At 47.8% G+C, this 24,243-nt stretch overlaps 3 protein-coding genes across 5 annotated transcripts; 2 read left to right on the forward strand and 1 right to left on the reverse strand.

Moving 5' to 3' along the window:
- The first annotated feature begins 59 nt into the window (after positions 1 to 59).
- On the forward strand, positions 60 to 18,858 carry Snx32 (sorting nexin 32). Its single transcript, XM_059262850.1, has 13 exons — positions 60 to 372; positions 15,176 to 15,274; positions 15,492 to 15,602; positions 15,703 to 15,824; positions 15,987 to 16,110; positions 16,264 to 16,368; positions 16,503 to 16,608; positions 16,691 to 16,766; positions 16,963 to 17,002; positions 17,755 to 17,841; positions 17,935 to 18,094; positions 18,170 to 18,255; positions 18,482 to 18,858. Exons 1-13 carry the CDS (start codon positions 334 to 336, stop codon positions 18,533 to 18,535), a joined length of 1,209 nt encoding a protein of 402 aa, XP_059118833.1. The 5' UTR covers positions 60 to 333; the 3' UTR covers positions 18,536 to 18,858.
- On the forward strand, positions 7,813 to 8,857 carry LOC131910918 (non-structural maintenance of chromosomes element 3 homolog). Its single transcript, XM_059262863.1, has one exon. The coding sequence runs from the start codon at positions 7,899 to 7,901 to the stop codon at positions 8,757 to 8,759; it is 861 nt and encodes a 286-aa protein (XP_059118846.1). The 5' UTR covers positions 7,813 to 7,898; the 3' UTR covers positions 8,760 to 8,857.
- A 1,178-nt stretch (positions 18,859 to 20,036) lies between the features above and the next one.
- Positions 20,037 to 23,471, reverse strand: Cfl1 (cofilin 1). 3 transcript variants are annotated; one of them, XM_059262895.1, is made up of 4 exons: positions 23,339 to 23,471; positions 21,144 to 21,451; positions 20,868 to 20,944; positions 20,037 to 20,681 (listed from the first exon to the last, which is right to left on the reverse strand). In XM_059262895.1, exons 1-4 carry the CDS (start codon positions 23,339 to 23,341, stop codon positions 20,569 to 20,571), a joined length of 501 nt encoding a protein of 166 aa, XP_059118878.1. In that variant the 5' UTR covers positions 23,342 to 23,471; the 3' UTR covers positions 20,037 to 20,568. The 3 variants fall into 3 exon arrangements, with proteins under 3 accessions (XP_059118878.1, XP_059118859.1, XP_059118869.1); XM_059262876.1 differs by lacking the exon at positions 23,339 to 23,471 and adding an exon at positions 22,879 to 23,041; XM_059262886.1 differs by lacking the exon at positions 23,339 to 23,471 and adding an exon at positions 21,950 to 21,974.
- Between the last annotated feature and the right edge of the window lie 772 nt (positions 23,472 to 24,243).

Genomic DNA, 24,243 nt, shown 5'->3' on the forward strand with positions numbered 1-24,243 from the left:
GGAACGGCCGCGTTGGTAGGGTCCACCCACGGGACCGGCACGGGACCTCTGTGACCCTAGAGCTACTCGGGCTCTGCCCTATCCTGGACCGGCTCTCTGGCGCCGCTTAAAAGGTGGCACAGGATCGACAGGCCTCACAGCCAATAGCAGCTCTCGTGGTAGACCCGGTGCCCAGTCAGGAGCAGCTCCAGGCTGTAGGAACCACGCCGGGAGGTGGCAGAGAGTGTCGGTCAGCTGATAGGATCCCTGCAGGGCCCCCTCATCCGAGCTCTTGGAACGCGCAGGCTGTGCGTCCCAGCTAAGGATTCTTGTGCGTCCCAGCTAAGGAGCACTATGGAGGAGTATCATCAAGAGGCTGGGAAAGAGCGTAAGGTAAAGGAAGGAGCACAGCCCCTTCCTACTCCACCTCATGCCATCATACCATACCAAGCAAGGGAAGACGGCCACTCGATGGCCTCTGCATAGTCAGGGTTTTACCTCAGTCTGCATAGATGGAATCGGACCCGTCATTGTTACTGGCTTGATGGGGAGAACAAGGCAGTCTGCAAGTGACTGAGAGAGAGAGAATCCTGTTGAGTTTACAGGCTCACCTGTGCATTTGTGTTCATATATTTATAAGACCATCCATTCATTCTTCATTTTTTTTCCTTTCAGCCTCATTCAGTAGTTATTGAGGATTTTCGTTGTTTGGGAACTTGCAGAAATATGCACTGGAGGTAGGGTTGAAGGCTCTGGTGAGCTGTGGCAGAGGTAGGGGATGGAACCGTTATGGTCCATTCTGGAAGTCACATTTCCCTGAAGCAGCCACCAAGCAAAGTAGATTTGAGTAGAGATAAACATCAAGAAGGAAGCCAGGGACTAGGGGCCTTTCTGCACCAAGAAGCTAGGCTGCCTGTGTTTGAAGGTGAGGAGTCGGGAGAGTGAGGACAAAAAGCCTGCCTTGGGACCGTCAGAGAATCCAAGAAGTTGAGAGTGGGATTCAAGTGGAATTTGGAAGAATAAGAGGGGCTGAACCTGGCTTTCTGTTCACATATGTTCAAATTAGAAAATATGTATAAATAGCTGGGCATGGTGGTGCACACCTTTAACCCTGGAACTCTAGAGGCAGAGGCAGGAAAATCTCTGAGTTCAAGGCCAGCCTGGTCTACGTAGAGAGTTCTAGGCCAGCCAAGGCTATGTAGTGAGACCTTGTCTCAAAAGTAGAATATATATACATATATATGTTATTTGTATACATATGTTTATATATATGCTTAGAATATGTTTACAAAGTGATTAGAAGCCAAGTGTAATCCCAGCACTTTTGAGGGTGAGGCAGGAGGATTACCACCAGTTTGAGGCCTGCCTAAGCTACAGTGTGAGACTGCCATAAGTACATAAATATATTTCTTTATTCGAACAATGCCTAGCATATTATAAGGCCAAATATAAGTGTTACTTATTGGTATTGTTGTGGTTGTTACTATTATCAAATGGGTTACTATATGTTCTGAGAGTATGTTGGACTATTAAACTGATGAGTGTACTCCAGATTTGTAGGGACCATACTTTCCAAAAATCCTTTTTAATTTTCATCCTGTAGGTTCAATACTGCCTTCACAAAGTGCATCTTTCAAATGGAGAGGCAGGGCCAGTGGTTAAGAGTTCTTGCTGCTCTTGCAAAGGATCTGAGTTTGGTTCTCAGCATCCACATCAGGAGGTTCCCAGCTGCCTATAACTTCAGCTACGTGGGGCTCTGGTGCCCTCTTCCGGCCTCCTTGGTTACTTGCACTCAAATGTGCATACTCATGCACACACACATACATATAAAATTTAAAAGTTTAAATTAGGGCTGGAGAGATGACTCAGAGGTTAAGAGCACTGACTGCTCTTCCAGAGGTCCTGAGTTCAATTCCCAGCAACCACATGGTGGCTCAAAACCATCTGTAATGAGATCTAGCACCCTCTTCTGTATACATAATAAATAAATAAATCTTTAAAAAAAAAGTTTAAATTAAATGTAGAGACATTAAAAGGAACACTAAAAGACTTGGAAAATGTGTCTTAGTGGTACATTGCTTGCCTAGCAAGGTCCCCAGTTTGAGCCTTAGCACTTCAAAAATAATCAATAATGATGATGATAAATACAAGCAAAAATATAATCGAGGAGAAAGTGTAACAATATAAAATATTTGATTAATCTTATTAAAGACAAGGGGCTGGAGAGATGGCTCAGAGGTTAAGAGCACTGGCTCTTCTTCCAGAGGTCCTGAGTTCAATTCCCAGAAACCACATGGTGGCTCACAACCATCTGTAATAAGATCTGGTGCCCTCTTCTGGCCTGAAAGCCTACATGTAGGCAGAATATTGTATACATAATAAATAAAAAAAAAAAAAGAAAAAAGCCGGGCGGTGGTGGCGCACGCCTTTAATCCCAGCACTCGCGAGGCAGAGGCAGGCGGATCTCTGTGAGTTCGAGGCCAGCCTGGGCTACCAAGTGAGTTCCAGGAAAGGCGCGAAGCTACACAGAGAAACCTTGTCTCGAAAAAAACCAAAAAAAAAAAAAAAAAAAGAAAGAAAAAAGACAAGAAAATAATAATAGAAAGGTAAGACACAGCCGGGCAATGGTAGTGCATGCCTCTAATCCCAGGACTTGGGAGGCAGAGGCAGTTGAATCTCTGAGCTTGAGGCCAGCCTGGTCTACAGAGTGACTTCCAGGACAGCCAGGGCTACACAGAGAAACCTTGTCTCGGGAAAAAAAAAAAAAAAAAAAAAAAAGGTGAGAGACACAGCAGCACAAAGAAATGATATATGTCTGAGGATGGATATGCTGTTACCTGATCCAGTCTTACACACTGTTTATGTACAACATGTTCAGATGTCACACTGGAGCCAGGTGTAGTGGCACAAACCTGGAATCCTAGCACTTAGGAGTTGGAGTCAAGAGGATCAGGAGTTCAAGATCATTCTTAACTACATTGTGAGGTAGAAGCCAGCCTGAGCCACAAAAGGAGACCCTGTCTCAAAATGAAACAAAGAGCGGAACAAAACAACAATGACCATTTCTTGTAAAAAGCCTGTACAAGTTTTCAGTACATAGAAATGACAAATTTTTACGAAGACGTAAATTCACTGGACAGTGGTGATACACGCCTTTAATCCCAGCACTAGGAAGGCAGAGGCAGGCGGATCTCTGTGTGTTTGAGACCAACCTGGTCTACAGAGCGAGATCCAGGAAAAGCCAGGGTGACACAAAGAAACCCTGTCTTGAAAAACCAAAATAATAGTAAGAAGGTGAAAATGCTAATTACCCTGATTTGATCATTTCACATTATACACCTATACCAAATTATCATCACTGTAACCAAAAATATGTAAAAATGTGTCAATTCAAAGAAACTTTTAGAAAAGACATTTCTGGCCAGTGAGATGGCTCTGTAGGTAAAGGCCCTTGCCACCAAGCCTAATAACCTAAGTTTGATCCCAAGACCCACATGATAGAAAGTGAGACTCCTACAAGCTGTCCTCTGACCTATATACATGACATGACACACATGCATACACTAACAGATAAATCAAATATAATAAAAAGATATTTTTCCCTGAATGCCTCAAGGGATTTAGCTATGGACATATTTACACTTAGAGATAACTTTGGAGAAGTTTTAATTTTTTATTTAATTAATTCATTTATGTATTTATTTATTTATTTTGGTTTTTTGAGACACAGTTTCTCTGTGTAACGGTCCTAACTGTCCTAGAACTTGTTTTGTAGACCAGGCTGGCCTCGAACTCACAGAGATCAGCCTGCCTCTGCCTCCCAAGTGCTGGGATTAAAGGCATGTGCCATCACCACTCGGCTAGAGAGGTTTTAAATTGCACATTCAGTTCCTATAAGCAAGTCTACAGATACTTTTTTCAGATTTGATAAGGTTGCATATTTTTAAAGAATTTGTCCAAGCCCTGAAAAATCACCTAATCTATTTGAGCTAAACTTGTTCATATAGATAGTATCTTTTATTTTATTTTTATTATTGTATTTATTTATTTGGTTTTTTGTTTTTGTTTTTGAGACAGGGTTTCTCTGAGTAGCCCTGCCTATCTTGGAACTTGCTCTGTAGACCAGGCTGGCCTTGAACTCACAGAGATCGGCCTGCCTCTGCCTCCCAAGTGCTGGGATTGAAGGCATGTGCCATCACTGTCCCGCAACACTATCTTTTGTATTTGTTTTGTTTTTTGTTTTGAGACAAGGTCTCACTCTGTAGGCTGAGAAACTGTCTCAAAACAAAACAAAACAAAAAAAGAAAGAAAGAAAAATAGGTATTAGTTTATTTTAAAGTACAGAATGTCATTTTTGTGTTTTTGAGATAGGGTCTCCTTATATAATCCTGTTGCACCTCATACTTTGGTAATCCTTCTTGCTTATCCTCCTAAAGGTTGTAATTACATATTTGAGCCACCATACCCAGCTGGAATGCTTGGCTTTTTGTTTTTTGTTTTTTGTGTTTCTTTTCGAGACAGGTAAATGCTTGGCTTTTAATTGAAATGTTTAGGACATTTATAATTATTGAAATTACCCATATATAGTTGACTAAAACCTTACCATCTTACTTTGCATTTTTTCTTGATTCCATTTTTTTCCTGCTATGTGTGTATGGTGAGTTCAGTGTTCAAATGTGTATTGGTTGTGCATGTGGAAGGCCTGAGGTTAATGTCTTTTTTCAAAATATTTACTTTTATTTCGTGTATATGTGTTGTAACGGTTGTGGGTTCACGCAGGTCCAAGGAAAGAAGACACAGATGCCCTCTAAGGATGAAATTTTTAGCCTTTTCAGCTGCAGGAGGATCAGCTCTGGCGGATTGACTGTCACTTAGCAAAGGGCCTTTATTGTTACCCAGTTCCCATCTTTAGCAAGTCAGTATCCTACACCTAAACCTCTTCTCTAAGTTCTCCAAAGGGACCATGCCAATGCAGATTCTCAATCAGGAGACCTATTGGTTTGCCAAGTCCTCCCCCAACCAAGTACTGCACAGACTTTGCACTCTTAGGAAATGCTAGACAAGATTGACATGTTTCAAATGGAAGGTACTGGAGACAAAAGGTAGCAGTCAGAAAAGGCAGATCAAAGCCAGGTGCTAACACACACACACACACACACACACACACACACACACAAACCAGCTGCAGCTCTGCAGGAGTGCTCCCTACATGTATGAGTGTTTGCCTACATGATGCCTGTGCACTGTGTCAATCTATGGGTGTTTGCCTACATGATGCCTGTGCACTGTGTCAATCTATGGGTGTTTGCCTACATGATGCCTGTGCACTGTGTCAATCTATGGGTGTTTGCCTACATGATGCCTGTGCACTGTGTCAATCTATGGGTGTTTGCCTACATGATGCCTGTGCACTGTGTCAATCAGTGCTGGAGGAAGTCAGAATCCCCTGGCACTGGAGTTATAGACAGTTGTTAGCCACCGAGTGGATGCTGGACATTGAACCTGGATCTCCTGGAAGAGCAGCCAAATGCTCTTAACTGCTGAGCCATCTCTCTGGCTCCTGGTGATGTCTTTTAATTGATCCCAGAGTTTGCCATTTGAGCTAACCTGGCTAGCCAGCCTGCTCTGAAGATTCCCTGTCTCTCCCTGTCATAAGCTAGGGTTATAAATGGTGTACCATGCCTACCTGGCTCTTATATGAGTTCTGGGGATCCCCACCCCTGCCCCCTGCTTATATAGCAAGCACTTTACCTATCACCCCAGCCTCCCACCTGTTTTGTTTTTTTTAAGATCTTAAAAATTACTTTTAACTATGTATAGGTGTGTGTGTCTGCATGCGGTATATGCCTGTGAGTGCAGGTGCCCTCAGGGGCCAGAAGTATCAGATCCCCTGGAGCTGGAGTTACAAAGGGTTATAAGCCACTGATTATTTTGGGTATTGGGAACCGTATTTGTTCTTCTGGAAGAACAGCAGGTTACTCAATGCTCAGCCAGCTCTGTAGCCCCTGCTTTTCTTTCTCATAATATAGCCCAGACTCACTGTGTAGCCCAGGTTACCTTGAATTCTGCCCATGCTTCTCCTTCCTCAGCCTACTGGATGCTGGAATTTCATGCTTCTACATCATGCTTAGTGTGTCTTGCTTATCCTTTTAAATTTTGTTACAAAGATTTATTTTTATTATTTGTGTGAATGTCTCTATGTCTGTTCGAGTATATGCACATGTGTGTAAAAGTGCCCATGGAGTTCAGAAGAAGTTCAAGCTGGCCTTGAACTCACAGAGATTGGTCTGCCTCTGATAGAAAAATATGGGCCATCATTTCTGCCATACAACAATTTTTTAATCTTTTTTGTTTTGTTTTAATTTTTTTGGTTTTTTGTTTTTGGTTTTTGTTTTAGAGATAGGGTTTCTTTATGTGGTCTTGACTGCTCTACAACTAGTTCTGTAGCCCAGGCTGGCCTCAAAATCATACAGATCTGCCTGCCTCTGCCTCCCTCGTGCCTGGATTTTGACTTCAATTTTTGCTTCATTGTATGAGTGTTTTGTCTGCATGTGTGTCTGTGCACCATATTTATTTATGCTTTGTGCCATGGAGGCCAGAAGACTGTGTCAGATCCTCTGGAACTAGAATTATAGACAGTTGTGAGCTGCCGTGTGGGTGCTGGGAGAAACAGCAGCAAATGGCCTTGCATGTGTAATATTTAAGAAGAGAATGAGGGGAGGTGTGTGTTGAAATGGGCTAGGATGTGGTGGTGTGTTTTGAATGGGCATGTTAATTAGATGAAGCAAAGGGGCTTTTGATTGCTGGACTTCAATAGTTTGATAGCTGGACCTTGGTAGTCAGCCTCAGGAGGAAGAAGTGGCCAAATAAGGGAATAATTCTTGGGGGCCAGCTTTAGGATTGTAATATAATGGTTTTAGCTAGACAGAGGGGATGGGGAGAAGGACAAGGCCTGCCAGAGCCATGCTCTGCACACCCAAGCCGGCCAGAGTCCCTTCAGAGATAGAGAAGAGCTGCTGTGAGAGATGTGTGGAGATCAAAGGACAACCTTTGGGATTCTGTTTCCTCTTTCCCCTATGGGTTCCAGTTCCAGAAAGCAAACTCGGGTCACCAGGTTTTATACAACAAGTGCTTTTACCCATGGAGCCATCTAGCTAGCCCGCAAATGGGATATCCTAAATTACATATATTGGCCAACACTTGGCAGATGGAGGCATGGTGAAGAGTTTGAGGCTGTCATCAGCTACATATAACTCCAAAGAACAAAAACAAAAACTTATTGTCAAAAACATTTTAAGAAAAAGGGAAAAGAGTCCAGATGTGACGGATGGTTCATGCCAGTAAACCCAGCCACTCCAGAGGATTGGACAGGACAGCCAGTTTGGCTCAGACTGCCAAGCCTGATGACCCGAGTTCAATCCCCCAAACCATTTGGTGGAAGGAGGAAACTGACTCCTTCCAAGTTGTCCTCTGACTGCCCCATGTTGCCCCTATACATAAATAAGTGAATGTAAATGTTTAAAATAGTTTTTAAATCAAAACAAACAGAAAAACCAAGCCTTAACAATAGCTACTTGCTAGCCTGTGCAGGACCTTGGGTCCATCCCCGGCATTGCAACAGAAAGGAGAAAGACATACTAGGACGCACACTGTAAAATATGATCAAGTTAGTTTAGTGAGATAGTGTGTCAGGGTGGTAGTTCTTTAGCAAGGCAATATTCTGGGAATGCAAGGTGCTCAGCGTTTGAAACCAGCCAATGAGATCCAGCGCAAATCCAACTAGGAAGCTTGGTTTGTCGTTGCGCCCCACCCCCACCCCGGCAGCCCCTGCCCCCCACCCCTCGCGGGGGCCCTGTGCAAACGACCCCCAGTTGCCCGGTGCTGCCGGTTACAGGAGCATCTCTCCGCTGCCTGGTCATATGTTGCAAAAACCAAGAAGCAGGAGCCGCCCTGGTGCCCAGCCCAGGAGCGGCCGCCACTGTGGCCCAGGTATCCCTGGGGAGGTCCCGAGGGGGCACGCACACCCAGACACCTCGCAGGGTACCGCAGGCACCTTGTCAAAGACCTTCCGCAGGGCCCAGGCCACCCCAGCCCCGGAAATCCGGACTCAGAAGCAGCTGGAGTTGAAGGTGGCAGAGCTGGTGCAGTTCTTGCTGATTAAGGACCAGAGGAAGATCCCCATCAAGCGGAGTGGTATCCTGAAGCACATCATCCGAGACTACAAGGATATCTTCCCAGACCTGCTCAAGCTGGCTGCTGAGCGGCTCCACTACGTGTTCGGGTACAAGCTGGTAGAACTTGAACCCAAGAGCAACTCCTACATCCTCGTCAACGCCCTGGAGCCGGTGGAGGAGGATGCTGAGGTGAGAGGCAACCAGGGAACGCCCACCACCGGCCTCCTGATGATTATTTTAGGGCTCATCTTTATGAATGGCCACAGCATCCCAGAAACCGAAGTCTGGGATTTTCTACGTCGTTTGGGGGTGTATCCCACCAAGAAGCATTCAGTTTTCGGAGATCCGAAGAAACTCATTACTGAAGACTTCGTGAGACAGCGCTACCTGGTGTCCCGAAGGATACCTCACACAGATCCTGTGGACTGTGAGCTCCAGTGGGGTCCACGAGCAAATCTGGAAACCAGTAAGATGAAAGTTCTTAAATTTGTGGCCAAAGTCCACAAGCAAGATCCCAAGGACTGGCCCACACAGTACTGTGAGGCTTTGGCGGAAGAACAGAGCAGGGTCAGACAGGAATCCAGTGGCCCAGCCCCGACTTCTTGAAATAAATGCTTGGGATTCCCAAGCATGAGCCAGAAGAATAGGGAACATGGGGGTGGAAGGAGCATATTTCCACAACTATTAAAATGTATTATCTTTAAGATGTGTTTCAGTTTCTTTTTTCTTTTAGAATTGTGATATTCTATGATACTGTGCCTATGCTGGGCGATGGTGGCACACACCTTTAATCCCAGCTCTCAGGAGGCAGAGACAGGCAGATCTCTGAGTTCGAGGCCAGCCTGGTCTACAGAGTGAGTTCCAGGGCAGCTAGGGCTACACAGAGAAGCCCTCTCTCGAGAAAAAAAAAAAAAAAAAAAAGTGTTATTTTCCATTTACAGATATTATTGTGTGTGCATGGTGCGTGTAAATGCATATGTGTGCCATGCACGTGTAGAGGTCATGGGACAATTTATGGAAGCTAGTGCTCACCTTCCACAGTGTGGGATGTGAGAATCTGCTCAGGCTTGGTGGCAAGCACCCATACCCCTTGAGCCAGGTCACCTGCTGATATTTGGGTGTTTTGTCTTGAGACCCAGTTTCCTTGTGAAGCTCTGGCTGTCCTGGAACTCATTCTAGACCAGGCTGGTCTCAAACTCAGAGATCCGCCTGCCTCTGCCAAAGGAGTGCTGGGATTAAAGGCCTGTGTTACACCCCATGGCAGGGTTTTTTATCTTTAGTTGTTATTTTTAAACAGGGTCTCGTGTAACCCAGGTTGATCTCAAACTCCTGATCTTCCCCCTCTTGAAAGCTGCGGAGTCAGGCATGGTGGTCACACAGCTCTAATCTCAGCACTCTGGAGGCAATGGTGGGAAAATTAACTAGGGTTGGAAGCTAGCCTGAGCTACATAGTTTCAGGCCAGCCTGGGCTACATAGCAATACCCTGTCTCACAAAACCAAGTACTAATATTAATAAACCATTTTAAGTATTTTTAAATTCTATGTGTGTGGGTATATGCATATGAAATCAGGTACCCTCAGAGGCCAGAAGATGTTGGGTCCCCTGCAGCTGGAGTTACAGATAGTTGTTAGCTGCCTGACATGGGTGCGTGAAGCCCAGTTCCCTTTATTTTTAATTTTATTTGATGTGTATGGGTGTTTTATTGCATGTATATCTGTGCACGGTGTTCACATCTGGTGCAGAAGACATAGGATTTCCTGGGACTGGTGTTACAGATTGTTTTAAAATGACATATGGGTGCAGGGGATTGAACTCCAGAGCAGTAGTGCTCTTAACTGCTGAGTCATCTCATGAACCCCAAAATAAAAATTTTAAAGCAGAGTAACAGAAAAATCCACAAAATTATCCTGAGAAAGAGAGAGAAATTTAATAAAAATCAGCAGGCATCTAAGGAGCATCATTAATATGACAAAAGGTAGGTAAGTATACCTTCTGTTTGGTTATTGTTTTTTAAAAAAAAATTGTTGTGTGTGTGTATGTGTGTACATGTGATGCCATAGCACGTCAGAGAACAGCTCTGTAGTCATTTCTTTCCTTCTCTTTACATGGTTCCGTTAAGCTTTCAAGACAAGTGCTATAACCGCAGAGCCTTCTTGCTGGCCCCAGCACTCAATTTTGAAAGCATTTTTTTTTCTTTAAACTTTTTAAAATTAATTTTGGTTTATTCTATGCATTTGAATGTTTTGCCTTCATGTATCTGTGTTCACCATGTGCCTGTCTGGTGCCCTCAGGAGGTCAGAAGAGGGTGTTGGATCCCTTGAAATTGAAGTTAGAGATGGTTGTGAGTATCAGTGCTGAGAACTGAACTCGAGTCAGCCAGTGCTCCTGACCATTGGCCATCTATCCATCTCTAGCCCCTGTTTTCTTTATAGTTACATTTTTATTTATTTATTGGGGGTGTGTGCTATGACAAGTGTCTTAGGGTTTTTATTGCTATGAGGAGACACTATGACCATGGCAACTCTTATAAAGGAAAACATTTAATTGAGGTGGCTTATAGATCCAGAGGTTTACTCTGTTATCATCATGGCAGGACATGGCGGCATATAAGCAGGCATGGTGCTGGAGAAGGAGCTATGTCTTGACCCCACACACAATAGCAAGTGGTCTGAGACACTGAGTGTAGTGAGCAAAGGAGACCTCAAAGCTCACTCCCACAATGACACACTTCCTCCAACAAGGCCACACTTCCTAATAGTGCCACTCCCTTTGGGGGTCATTTTCTTTCAAACCACCACATTCTATTCCCTGGCCCCCAAAGGCTTATAGCCATATCATAATGCAAAAATGCATTCAGTCCAACTTCAAAAGTCCCCATTGTCTATAACAGTCTCAAACCTATTTAAAAGTCTAAAGTTCAAATCCTCTTCTGAGATTGATGCAATCTCTCTCTCTCTCTCTCTCTCTCTCTCTCTCTCTCTCTCTCTCTTTGGTTTTTTCAAGGCAGGGTTTCTCTGTGTAGCTTTGGAGCCTATCCTGGAACTCGTTCTGTAGACCAGGCTGGCCTCAAACTCACAGAGATCCACCTGCCTCTGCCTCCAGAGTGCTGGGATTAAAGGTGTGCGTGCCCGGCTCATGCAGTCTCTTAACTGTAATCTCCTTTAAAATAAAAATAAAAAAGGAGATCACATACTTCCAACATATTGTGCCACTCCCTGTTAGCTGCTCTCCTCAGCAGGTATCCCACGACTCTGGCATCTCTAACGTCTTGGGGTCTCCAAGGCAATCCAGGCTTCTCCTTCACAGCTTCATGAAATGGTCTCTCTAGGCCTCCATTCAGGGACACCCCTGACACATGCCTGGTCTCAGTGGCTTCCCTTAGTCGCAGAGGCAAATTCCACAGCCCATTTCTTCTATTCTTAACTCCAGAACCACGTGGCCAAAGCTGCTAAATTCTGCTGCTCACTGGGTGGGTCTGGAACACGGTCCCCTCATTCAATCTTTACCACTTTCTGCTTTTGAGGGTTTCTCTCATTGCCTCAGCTTGACTGTCCTTCCTGAAACTGATCTACAGACCAGGCTGGCCTCAAAACTCAGAGATCCGCCGGGCGGTGGTGGTGCACGCCTTTAATCCCAGCACTCGGGAGGCAGAGCCAGGCGGATCTCTGTGAGTTCGAGGCCAGCCTGGGCTACCAAGTGAGTTCCAGGAAAGGCGCAAAGCCACACAGAGAAACCCTGTCTCGAAAAACAAAAACAAAAAAAAACAAAAAAAAACAAAACAAAACAAAACAAAACAAAAAAACAGAGATCCACCAACCTCTGCTTTCTGAATACTGAGATTAAAGGTGTGCACTATCACACCCAGCTCTAAGCTTTTCTTTAATTCCTTACCACAAGTTGGAAACTTAGCTGAGTGGGGTCTTGCCCTGAGGTCACTATTGCCTTTATTTCATTTCTTAGTCTCTTTGTCTCCTTGAACACAGAATTTCCACTCCCTGGTACTCCTTTTCTCCTAAAATTGTACATCTGACCACACAACTAGGTTGTGTTGACATTTTCTCTGCCTCAGTTAATGGAGTTAATCTAAATCTCTTCATTTTAGCCTCAGGCAGACTCTTCAGACAAGGGCAAAAAGCAGCCACATTCTTCACCAAAATATCACAAGAACGATCTCTAGACAACATACTAAAATTCTTCTTCTCTGAAACATCTTGAGCCAGCTCCCACAGTTCAAATCACTCTCAGCACCATTGTCTTCCATGCTCCTACTAGTACGGCCCATTAAGCAATGCTTAAAGCATTCCATTGCTTTTCTAACCCAAAGTATCAAAGTCCAAATTTTCCAAACAAAAACATGGTCAGGTCTATCACCTCAGTCCCTGGTACCAACTTCTGTCTTTGGGGTTCTATTGCTGGAAAGAAACACCATGACCAAAGCTACTTTTTTTTTTTTTTTTTAGACAGGGTTTCTCTGTGAAACAGTCCTGGCTGTCCTGGAACTCACTCTGTAGACCAGGCTGGCCTCGAACTCACAAAGATCCACCTGCTCTGCCTCCTAAATGCTGGGATTAAAGGCATGCACCACCACCACCCAGCCATAGCTACTCTTATAAAGGAAAACATTTAATTGGGATGGCTCGCTTACAGTTTCAGAGGTTTAGTCCGTTATCATCATGGTGGGACATGGCAGCATGCAGACAGACATGGTGCTGGAGAAGGAGCTAATAATGCAGAAGGGGCTACATCTTGATCCCATAGACAACAGGAAGTGGTCTGAGACACTGGGTATAACTTGAGCATAGGAAACCTCAAAGACCACCCCCACAGTGACACACCTCCATCAACAAGGCACACCTACTCCAACAAGGCCATACTTCCTAATAGTGTATCTTAGTTAGGGTTACTATTACTATGACAAAACACTATGACCAAAAAGCAAGTTGGGGAGAAAAGGGTTTATTAGGCTTACACTTCCATATTGCTGTTCATTATCAAAGGAAGTCAGGACAGGAACCTATTAAGGGCAGGATCCTGGAGGCAGGAGCTGATGCAGAGCCATGGAGGCTTGTTTCCCATGGCTCACTCAGCTCATATTCTTTTAGAATCCAGGACCAGCAGCCCAGGGATGGCCCCACCCATGATGGGCTGGGCCCTCCCGCATTGATCACTAATTGAGAAAATGCCTTACAGCTGGATCTCAAGGAGGCATTTCCTCAGCTGAGGCTCCGTCCTCTGATGACTCTAGTGTGTGTCAAGTTGACACACAAAACCACCCAGTACCTAGTGCCACACCCTTTGGGGCTATTTTCTCTCAAACCACCACAAGTATGTGGAGGTGAGAGGGAAATTTGAGGGAGTCGGTTCTCGCCTTCTGAGTAGCTCCTGGAGGTCACATTGGACTCATGCTTGGCAGCAGGTGACATTACCACTTGAGCTGTCCATCAACCCTCCAGCTCTCTTTCCTTCTTATGAGCTAGTGTTTCACGTGGGTCAGACTGGCCTTGAACTCACTGCATAGTCAAATCTGGCCTTGAACTCTGTCCACAGTCTCTTGAAGTTATTATGGGCTTGAACTCTTGATCTTCGTGCCTGCACCTCCCAAGTGATGGTGTGCTTTGCCACACCCAGCTGGAAAGTCATTGTCTATGATGAGAAACCACCAAGGGTTTCCTTGATCACTGTACCTATCTCTTACGCATGGTAGTGGAGGACTAGTAAGTCAGGAACAGGGAACAAAGACTGGAAAGGAAAGAGTAAAACTTACTTAACTTATAGGTTACATAACAGTAAATCCAAAAGTCTAAAAACTAATGACAAATTTAGCAAGGTATTATAGTTATTTATAGAAGTAGTGCTGGCTGTAGTAATATATGCCTTTAATCCCAGCACTGGGGAGGCAGAGGCAGGCAGATCTCTGAGTTTGAGGTCAGCCTGAACCACATAGAGTTCCAGGCAGGCAATGAGCTACACAAAGTAACCATGTTTCAAAAAATAAATAAGTATGTAACCGAAATAAAATAACTAAGGCTGGAGTTTAGATCAGTGGTAGAACATTTGCTTTGCAAGTATGAGGCATGAGTCCATGCCCAGCACCACAGGAATAATAATAATAGTAGTAGTAATAATATAAAATATAGGAACCCGGCACAATGGCTCATTGCCTGAATCCTAATACTGAGGCCAAGACAGAAGGATTGCTATGAGTTAAAGGCCAGCCTGATCTATAGATCAAGTTCCAGGCCAGTCAGGGCTAAATAGTAAGATGCTGTCTTAAAAAAAAAAAATCCAAATCCCTGGTAAGAGCATAATCTGTTGTTCAATGGGTAACAGAAGTCAAAACCCCATGTGTAGGCCTGACGTGCATTCCTCTAGTAATGCTGCTCGCGTGGCAAAGGACAATGTCGCACATCCGCCGGCCTGGAACTCCAGGCCCTCTCACTTGTAACTCTACTTCCGGCTGTTTTATTTTGCTTGGGTCAGGATCTCACTCTGTAGCCCAGGCCTGACTGAAATTCATTATTGTCTTTAACCCCAGGCTGGCCTTAAACTTACAGCAGTCCTCCTGTCTCATTTTCCCAAATACTGTGATTATAGGTACAAGACACCAAGCCAGGCTTACAAAGGCTTTTTTTTTTTTTTTTTTTTTTAAGTCTTTCAAAACAGGGTTTCTCTGTGTAGCCCTGGCTGTTCAGGAACTCGCTCTGTAGACCAGGCTGTCCTCAAATTCACAAAGATCCTCCTGCCTCTGCTTTGAGTGCTGGGATTAAAGATGTGTGCCACCACTGCCCAGCACAAAGGCAACTTAAAACCCATTCAGGTCCCGTAAGAAAGCAGTTCTCATACCTGACAGACGTGAGGACTTAGGGCCTTCAAGAGCAGTGAAGGCATTCTGCCTGCCTCTGAGGGTGGGAGCCGCCGGGGAAATGTTTGGTTGGTAATGGTGCTGCTCTGAGCGGGGTCTGCAGAGAGGGAGGAGGACAAAGCAGCTTCACTTCCTCACTTGGCCCTCTCTCCCCACAGCCTTCCTCCGTGGATCTGCAGGGAGACAGCTCCTTACAGGTGGAGATTTCTGATGCAGTGAGTGAGCGGGACAAAGTAAAGTTCACTGTTCAAACCAAGGTAAGGTGCCTGTTGGCCAGGAGACGGGAGGCAGAACCAGTGCAGCTTCTAGCCCTTAGGAAGCCGTCAGCCCTGAGCTGAGGCGCCACCTTCCTGAATGAAATCACAGGCTTCCCATGGGGTGCAGGGTGGGAATGCCAAAAGTGGGTGCTGAGCAGGTTTGGTGAGGGCAGCTTTTGGGGGAGATGAGCTCTTATGCAGGTCTCTGGGCTTCCAGAGTGGCCTCCCTCAGTTTGCCCAGCCTGAGTTCTCAGTGGTTCGGCAGCACGAAGAATTCATCTGGCTACACGACACCTATGTGGACAACGAGGAGTATGCTGGCCTCATTGTGAGGAGGGGCTGGGCTGGGCTGTGAGGGCAGGCCGGGAACATGGGTTAGGACACAGGCTTTGATGGCCTCCTTGGCAATCCATCCCTCCTTTGAGCAGATTCCTCCAGCCCCTCCCAGGCCAGACTTTGAGGCTTCAAGGGAGAAGCTGCAGAAGTTGGGTGAGGGAGACAGCTCCATCACCCGGGAAGAGTTTGCCAAGATGAAGCAGGAGCTAGAGGCGTGAGTGTCCAAACCCCATCCTTCCCCATCCCCAGAGCTCCAGGGTTTCTTCTCCAACTATGTCCAGAGAGCCTGACCTCTGGCCCCAGGTCTGCTGAGGGAGAGGGGGAGCCATGATGATGGGAGCCCAGTGTGGTTGTCAAGCTGCTCATGCTCCGACAGGGAGTACCTGGCCATCTTTAAGAAGACTGTTGCAATGCATGAAGTCTTCCTGCAGCGCCTGGCAGCCCATCCCACCCTGCGTCAGGATCACAACTTCTCTGTCTTCTTGGAATACAGCCAGGATGTGAGCTGGTTGAGAATGCTGGGATCTGAGACCAGGGCTGGGGAATCAGGCCTGAGAATTTCTCTCAGTTTGCTCCCTGTGTGGGTGGCATTTGACCAGGGTAGAAGGTACCAATGCCCCACACTAGTACCTCCCCCTCCCCCGTGTGCTTAGCTGAGTGTTCGAGAGAAGAACAGGAAGGAGGTCTTGGGAGGGTTCCTGAGGAACATCGTCAGATCTGCAGATGAAGTCCTCATCACCGGCATATCAGGGCTCAAGGTGACCCTCGGGCTGTGGGAGGGAAGCCACTGGTTGGGCCTACCCTGGGCTGCCAGGGAATAGTGACACACTGAGCATTGGTGCCACCATGCTCCTGACAACTGGATAAGAAGTGTTCTTTTTCCATCCTTTAGGAGGTAGATGACTTCTTTGAGCATGAGAGGACCTTCCTAGTAGAATACCACAACCGAATCCGAGATACCTGCCAGAGGGCTGACCGGGTTATGCACTCCCACAAGTGTATGAGGGGTTGAAGGTCTCACACCATGGGTGGGGCTTGACATGTAGACTTAGGGGCTCTGATTGAATTGCTCTCCAACAGGCCTGGCAGATGACTACATACCTATATCTGCTGCGCTGAGCAGTCTCGGAAGCCGGGAAGTCAGCCAGCTCAAGAGGTAAGGACTCACATCCTTATCCTCTCCCCGTGCCTCCAATACTGTGTGTACCCATGAGGTGTGTGCACTCTACAGAAATCCAGGTTGGGGAAAGGGGTTGTGCAGAAGCGTCTGAAGCGGTTATGGGAGAGATTCTGAGGGTTTGAGGGCAGAGAGGCCTTGAGCTGCCCCCAGATTCCTGCCTTCCACCTCCCAGGAGCTTCCTGAAACTGGCCGAGCTCTTTGAACGACTGAGGGTAAGTGCCACCTTCTGCACTCGGGGACTTCTGTGGAGAGCCTTCTGGGATGGGTGGGATGGGTGGCTCCCACTCTAGACTGCTTTACAAAGAAATGGAATGGAGCCAGGCTGTGGTGGTGTACACCTTTAATCCCAGCACCTGGGAAGCAGAGGCAGATAGATCTCTGAAGTTTGAGGCCAGCCAGCCTGGTCTACAGCATGAGTTCTGGGACAGCTAAGCCTACAACAAAGAAATCCTGTTTTCAAAAACAAAAAAGAAAAGTAATACGGAAATGCAAAAAGCATGCCATTCTAAGTGAGTGTATGAAATGGGTGAGGGGTGGGAGCAAGGCACAAAGTACCACACACCTCTGGACGACTGCCTTGAGCCACCAACATTCGGTTGAGACACATAATTCTCAAACTCTTTTCCAAAGTCCATGGAGTATGCCAGTCTCTCTGAAATGTGTGCTCAAGGGCCTTGTCCACCTCAGAACCTACCCAAGATACAGGGCCCTTAGTGTGCCCTTTGGGTTTTTTTGTGATCTGGTCATGGCCACCCTACTCTGCTTTGCCTATGTAACCAACTGAGTATGTGGTTCACTAGGCTTGTACACACACATACACACACTTCCCTGGCCTGCCTTCTGAAACTCAGAACCTGATCCACAGTAGTCACCAAGCAGTCCTCCCCTGGATATGTAGAGGAAGGACCTCCAACCCTTTAGTCCGTTTCTCAAGCCCCTTCCCAGTCTCACCTTCCTGACACAGAAGCTGGAAGGCCGGGTCGCCTCTGATGAGGACCTGAAGCTGTCTGACATGCTGAGATACTACATGCGAGACTCACAGGCAGCCAAGGTGAGGTGGCCCTCAGTACTCAGGGATGGAGGCCATGTGGGGAGGGCAGGCAGCAAAACCCATGGCAACAGTCATCTGTGCTGATGGCCTCAGGACCTGCTGTACCGGCGGCTTCGGGCACTGGCTGACTACGAGAATGCCAACAAGGCACTGGACAAAGCTCGTACGAGGAACCGGGAAGTGCGACCAGCAGAGAGCCACCAACAGCTGTGCTGCCAGCGCCTTGAGCGTCTCTCTGACTCCGCCAGGCAGGGTGAGCCCTGAAGCCTGGCATGGCCCCCGGAAACAGCCATTGACCGTCCTTACTCCTTTTCACTCTTCTCTCCAGAGCTCATGAACTTCAAGTCCCGCCGGGTCTCCTCTTTCCGTAAGAATCTCATTGAGTTGGCAGAGCTGGAGCTCAAACATGCCAGGGTGAGGAGGGACCACTCACTGCCCACTCCTCCATGAGCTGTTCCGCTCTTCTTCCTCATGGGGGGGGGGGGTGATGATGGTAAGCAGCAGTGTACAGCCAGGCCTAAGGTCAAGGTAATGCCTCCACTCCTGGGGCCAGGATTTTCCCTCTTCACTGGGTGGTAGGAAGGGGACTGGGAGGCTGAGCAATGAATACAACAGTCCCTTAAGGACTTTTCTCCTGCAGGCCAGCACACTGCTTCTGCGGAACACCCTTGTTGCCCTTAAGGGAGAGCCCTAGTGAATCAAGATGCTACTCTGAGACCTTCAATGACAAGAGTCCTCATCTCCTACCATCTCCCCATAGAGATGCCCCCTTCTCTACCAAAGCAGCCAGTAGCCATACCCCACTCAGGAACCTATTTTTCCTCAAACCCAGGCCCAAAGACAATTGGCCTGCCTGACAGGGCAGCACGGGGGACACAATTGGCCACAGGTAAGCAGTTTCCAGGGACCCTAGCCTTCCTCACAGCAGGCTTAGTCAAGTCTCCACACCTCCACCCCATCTCTGGCTTTTGAATTCCCATCTGTTCTTTACAAATAAACAGCCTGGTTTTATAGCCAGGGGATCTGCTGCTTGCCTTTACTTTTCACAGGACACCACCCTATCAACAAGACATGATGGGAGCCCACACACTGGGGACTCAGAGGCAGTCCTGCAATCCCACAGCTTTTTTTTCTTAATTTTCTTTGTTTGCCACCTGTGTGCCTAGTCCCTGTGGGGGGTTCTAAGAAGGCATCAGAACTGCAACTGGAGTTATAGATGGCTATGAGCCTCCATGTGGGTGCTGGGAACTGAACCTGGGTCCTTAGGAAGAACAACCGGTACTCTTAACCACTGAGCAATCTCTCCAGCCCATCCCACAGCTCTTTATCAAATGACAATAGGTTTATACTTTTGAGATCTGTATCAATCTGTTGGTTGCTATAGCTTAGAGGGAAGGAGTGCTCACCTGGGTTCAATGCTCAACACGGCAGAAAAACAGGTTAATATTCAGTATTCTTCCTATACCTGTCTTACCTTAATCTTACACAAAAGAGTAAAATGGGCCAACCTTAATGGGTCTGTGGCCTTAGTGAGAAATCAGAGAACATGTAGCATAAAACCTCAATAAAGGGGAAAAAAACGGCCTCTGATTGGGGAAGATTTAAACTCAGGTACTACCCCAGTTCACCTGCCCTAGAGCACAGCTTCTGCAGTCCTCAGGGCACAGGCTGGGATCCACAGAAATGCTAGTAAAATGCTCAAAGCTTTAGCTCTAGTAATAGGAGGTGGGGCTCTAGACACCTGGGTCTGAAGTCCTGGGCTCCACCTGGCTGACCCACCCTGAATGGACTCCAGCCACAAAGGCCAAAGGCCCAACTTAAGCTGCTCACAGCACCACTGAACCTGACACTAGGGTGAGCCAGTCACCTCAGGGGGAGGAAAGGCAGAGATCTAACAGAACCTTAAAAAGCAGAGAAAATAGTTCAACAGATCGACCTGAGAAAACTGTACTCAACCATACGTGGAAAGGGGATCAATGCACCTCACTGTCCACTATGAAGACCCAGTAACAGTGAGTTTCAGGTGTGACACACTCTGGACCCAACCCCCTAGGCACCACCAACCCCAGCACCCCACCTCAAAAGGGAGGCTTAGTCACTGGGGTCTAGGATAGAGGCATAGCCAGGAAAACCACTGATCCTTACCTGTGATCCCCATCACAGGGTCCCCCCAACCCTAAACCCAAAAAGCCACCTTGTTAATTAGCCTTTTTATTTTTTTTGTTTTGTTTTGTTTTAATTGAAGGTCCCTTACTGGTCCTGCTTCCATGAGTGGCCGAGAACAAGGGGAAGGGGAGGCAACCAGCTGGGCAGGGAGGGTCATTTCCACATTTCATTTACACACAGAACTAAACAGACAAGCACAGAGTCACTATTGTGGTTAGAAGTTGGCAGCATGGGATGGGGGGATGAGGAGTAGGGGTGTCGTTAAAAAAAAAAAAAAAAGCAGGCTCCCCCCAAACTGGGTGCCTGGGAAGGGACTTGGTCTGCTTCAACCCAAGAGGAATCAGAAGATAAAAGCAGTTTGGGAAGGCCAGAACCGTCAGGGTGGAGGGAGGAGGACGGTCCAGGGGGTGGGGGGGACATTTGGCAACTGGGGTGAAGGGATTACCCTCCCCCTGCTGGGATCCCCCCAGCCCCTCCGGTCTGGCAGGAAAGGGGCAGCCTGCAACACCCATGAGCAGGTCTGGGGCTGCTAGATGCTCCAGGCAGGGGGCTGGAGGCGGCTCACAAAGGCTTGCCCTCCAGAGAGATCACAGCGCTGCCACCTAGTTTTTCTGCCAGGGTGCAGCGGTCCTTGACCTCCTCGTAGCAGTTGGCTTGCAATTCGTGCTTGATTCCTAAAGAGAAAGAACAGTGAGCAGGAAGCACTGGGGTGGGGAGTTTGGGTCTGGGAGGCAGCCATCAGAGCAGATGGAAGGAACAAGGTACCACCCAGGCAGGAGAATGGAGGGCCTGTTATTGTCATCTATCCCACACAGCAGTCATGACTCACATAGAAGGGCGTACAAAGAAAGGACCCTTACCTGTCAGCTTCTTCTTGATGGCATCCTTGGAGCTGGCATAGATCATTTTGCTCTTAAGGGGTGCACTCTCAGGGGCCCTGAAGACAAAGCAGGAGACTGCTGCAGCTACCCCAGGCAATAGATGACTCAAGAAGAGAAACCCCCAGGATGCTCAACAGAGCATGGCCCGCATTAATTTTGTGACCACCCTGACCCCCAAACCTAGGCTGATTTCTGCTAAGCTCTTTCAAGAAAGGGAAGAGGTAGCAGGCAAGAGAGCCTGAACAAGGAGCTCACCAGAAGATGAACACCAGGTCCTCCTTCTTGCTCTCCTTGGTCTCATAGGTTGCATCATAGAGAGCATAGCGGCAGTCCTTGTCTGGCAGCATCTTGACAAATGTGGTGTAGGGGTCGTCCACAGTCTGCCCCACATCTCCTACCAGGATCTCCTTGCCCTCCTCCAGGATGATGTTCTTCTTGTCCTCACTCAGGCAGAAGAGCACTGCCTTCTTACGTTTCTTCACTTCTTCTGGCGTTGAAGACTTGCGCACTTTCATGTCATTGAACACCTTGATGACACCATCGGAGACAGCTACACCAGAGGCCTGAGGGACAAGCCAAATAATACACCTTGTAAGGGAAAGAATTCTGAGGTATTCTCTCCAGTTACAGGAAACCTCAGCCAGGATACCAAAAGGTACAGCTTTCAGTCACAGAAAACTAGTAATATCCCTGCAGACACAAGATGCTGCGCCCCCCTCCATACAATTCATCTTCTAAGGACTAGTTGGGACAAACCCCTTGCAAGGGAGAGAACCAATGATCTATTTCAACTCTCCCATTAAAGGTTAGAAACAGTATTTGTTAAAAAGAAAACATAAGCAGGAATGGTGGAACGTGTCTTTCCCTGAGTTCCAGTACAGTCGGGTGTCACAGAAACCCTGTCTCTATAAAAAGAAAGAAAAAAAGAAAACAAAAAAACCTTTGCTGACTCGTGAACACCAAATTCAAAGAATCTGAAGGTTACTGATTGGGTTGACACCACTCAGCCTCTAGATTTTTTAATGACAACTTAGGACAGATACAAAAGGGAGACCGAGCACCTGGGCCATAGACTCATCTTCGAGAAAGACGGGAAGAGAACTTCACAAAGACACCAACAGCTGCTCAACAGTTCATTACGTCCACCAGAGCCTTCAATACAGTCATCGCATAAACGACACTTCCCCGCCAAGATCTCCCAAACACGAGAATTACAACCCCCAATTAGGGCCCTTGTGGGCAACTCCCTATCATCCAAGAGTGATGTAGAGTCCTAAAGATCACTGACAAATTAATAGGTCAAGCTGTAGTGCCCCAAATCGTCAAAAACTTTCTACTATGTATGGCCTTGGGGGACGACCCAATCAGAAATCTGTAACCAACCCCCCAACCATGGAACTGCAGAGGAAGCTAGCCACGTGATTCACCCGCTTCCGGAGTAGGCGGGGAAAGGAGATTGGGTTAGGCTCAGGGCCTCCCCGAGACACTCGTATCCCAGAGGCGGCGGAACCTATGGTGTCTCAAAGCACAAGAATCGCCTTTAGGAATAGGCGTGAGCCCCGTCAGCTTTGAGAGGCAGAACCGGCTATTCACACAAGCATCAGTTTTCCAGGCCCTCAGGCTGAACATAAGAGCTGGGTGGCTTCCGGGCGGTACCCGCCTGGGTCACTTCCCTAAACGCGCGGCTCCACCCTCGGCCCCATCCGGCAAGGGCCTAGTTCGTCCAAAGCTGCAGCCGGGATGGCTGGGCCCAAGCATGTGCGCACGCGCTGGTGCACAGCGCCGTTCCAGCCCTAGCCCGAAGTACAGTGAACAGAGAAGGCAGTGTGTAATCGCTCTTTCTAGAATAGGGGCTAAAGGACTCACTCCCGGACTGGCGGTGCAAGGTCCTAGTCTCAGGAGCCAGTGCCTCAACCACGTCCACGAAGCCCTAGCATCCCCCAAGAGCCAAGCTGCCCCCGCCCCTTCCAGACGGCGGCATCCCTGCCACCTGCTGTGGAGACAAACCCATCCGCAGAGGGAGGGTGATGAGAGGAAAGGAACAGCTCTTGGGTGGGGCGCGCGCAGACACCTCTCGCGCGCGCTTTTCCCTAGCGGCCCCGGGGCAGGGTTTGGATGCCGCGTGCTCTGGTCCAGCGCGCGCCATCAAGAACCGGCGAGCGTTGCCCGAGGCTGGACCCCTCCCCCACGGCCAGTGTCCGCGCGGGCGCAAAAGCGGAATGGGGGAGGGGAAAGGAGCCAGGGGGCGCGCGAGCGACGTCCGAATCGGCCCTTCCCAGCGCCCACGGGCGCGCACGCGCGGCCTGCCCTTCAATGCAAGACCCTTAATCTCGCTCGGGGCGCTGGGGGAGGGGATACTGAGAACGCTTCTCTGCCGCCCCCACCCCACCCGGCGCGCAAGCGACTGATCACGAAACCGCCTCCCTCGGGCACAGTGGCCTAGTGCTCACCATGTTTCCGGAAGCGAAAGGGAGACAGGGAGAGCTATAGAAGAACTGAGCCGCCGCAGCTGCTGCCGGGATCCGACTGAACGCGGCCTCTCCCGGCCCCTTCCGTTTAGTAGGATCCGCACAATGAGGGGCGGGGCGGGCTTCCGGCGCTCGCCGCGCGGGCCGACGGGAAATGAAGTCCAAGGATTTTGCACCGAAGAGGAGCTAGTTGCGCCTGGGTTCCGCAGAGCCTGAGGCTCCGGGGAGTAGGCGGAGGCCAAGAGGCGGGGCTATTGCACGGAGAGTGAGCCCATTGGTGCAATGGACCAGGAAACGCTTAGCTGAGCAAGAGGCTCATGGCTTGATAAGATGACCTGAAAATAATTATGTCCTGAGTCTCTTTTTTTCCCAAAGTGAAGTGGTTTTCCGTTATTTATGGTTCCTGATGATCAAGAGTTTACTTTTCTGAATCACTAGCTTGGAATCAGCTTCCAAAGAATCTCAAATATAACGGTGTCTTCGAGCCAGTAGACATGTGGAAAGTCACTGTTGTCTCCTAAGAGGTCGTATGAAATTTCAACAAAGAATAGAATTTTAACAAATGGAAAATGTTACAATAAAGAGTTTAAGAGCAAGCCGGGCAGTGGTGGCCCACACGTTTAAGCCCAGCACTCAGGAGGCAGAGGCAGCCGGGTCTACAGAGTGAGTTCCAGGACAGCCAGGACTGTTACATAGAGAAACCCTCCCTGTCTCAAAAAAAAGTTCGAGAGTTTTGGTTTTGTTTAAAGACATTTGACAAATTCTTGGGTCAAATATAATTCATGGGGGAAGGGTGGAGAGTTGTGCATTAAAGACTTCTTTACATTTCCGTTACCAGGCGATAAGAAAAGGAATACTTATTTGAACTTAGCTCTCAAGTCGATAGG

This window comes from Peromyscus eremicus, chromosome 1 (assembly GCF_949786415.1).
Source record: "Peromyscus eremicus chromosome 1, PerEre_H2_v1, whole genome shotgun sequence".
Taxonomy (NCBI): domain Eukaryota; kingdom Metazoa; phylum Chordata; class Mammalia; order Rodentia; family Cricetidae; genus Peromyscus; species Peromyscus eremicus.

Bases quoted from the DNA above. Each gene is read 5' to 3' on its own strand.
- Snx32 (XM_059262850.1), top strand. From the start codon at position 334: ATGGAGGAGTATCATCAAGAGGCTGGGAAAGAGCGTAAG. The intron at 16,369-16,502 runs GTGACCCTCGGG...TCCATCCTTTAG, and splicing joins CCGGCATATCAGGGCTCAAG to GAGGTAGATGACTTCTTTGA. The intron at 17,842-17,934 runs GTGAGGTGGCCC...TGATGGCCTCAG, and splicing joins GAGACTCACAGGCAGCCAAG to GACCTGCTGTACCGGCGGCT.
- LOC131910918 (XM_059262863.1), top strand. From the start codon at position 7,899: ATGTTGCAAAAACCAAGAAGCAGGAGCCGCCCTGGTGCCCAGCCCAGG.
- Cfl1 (XM_059262876.1), bottom strand. From the start codon at position 23,034: ATGGCGCGCGCTGGACCAGAGCACGCGGCATCCAAACCCTGCCCCGGG. The intron at 21,452-22,878 runs GTGGCAGGGATG...CTTGTCCCTCAG, and splicing joins TGGGTTTGTCTCCACAGCAG to GCCTCTGGTGTAGCTGTCTC. The intron at 20,682-20,867 runs GTAAGGGTCCTT...CTTTCTCTTTAG, and splicing joins CATCAAGAAGAAGCTGACAG to GAATCAAGCACGAATTGCAA.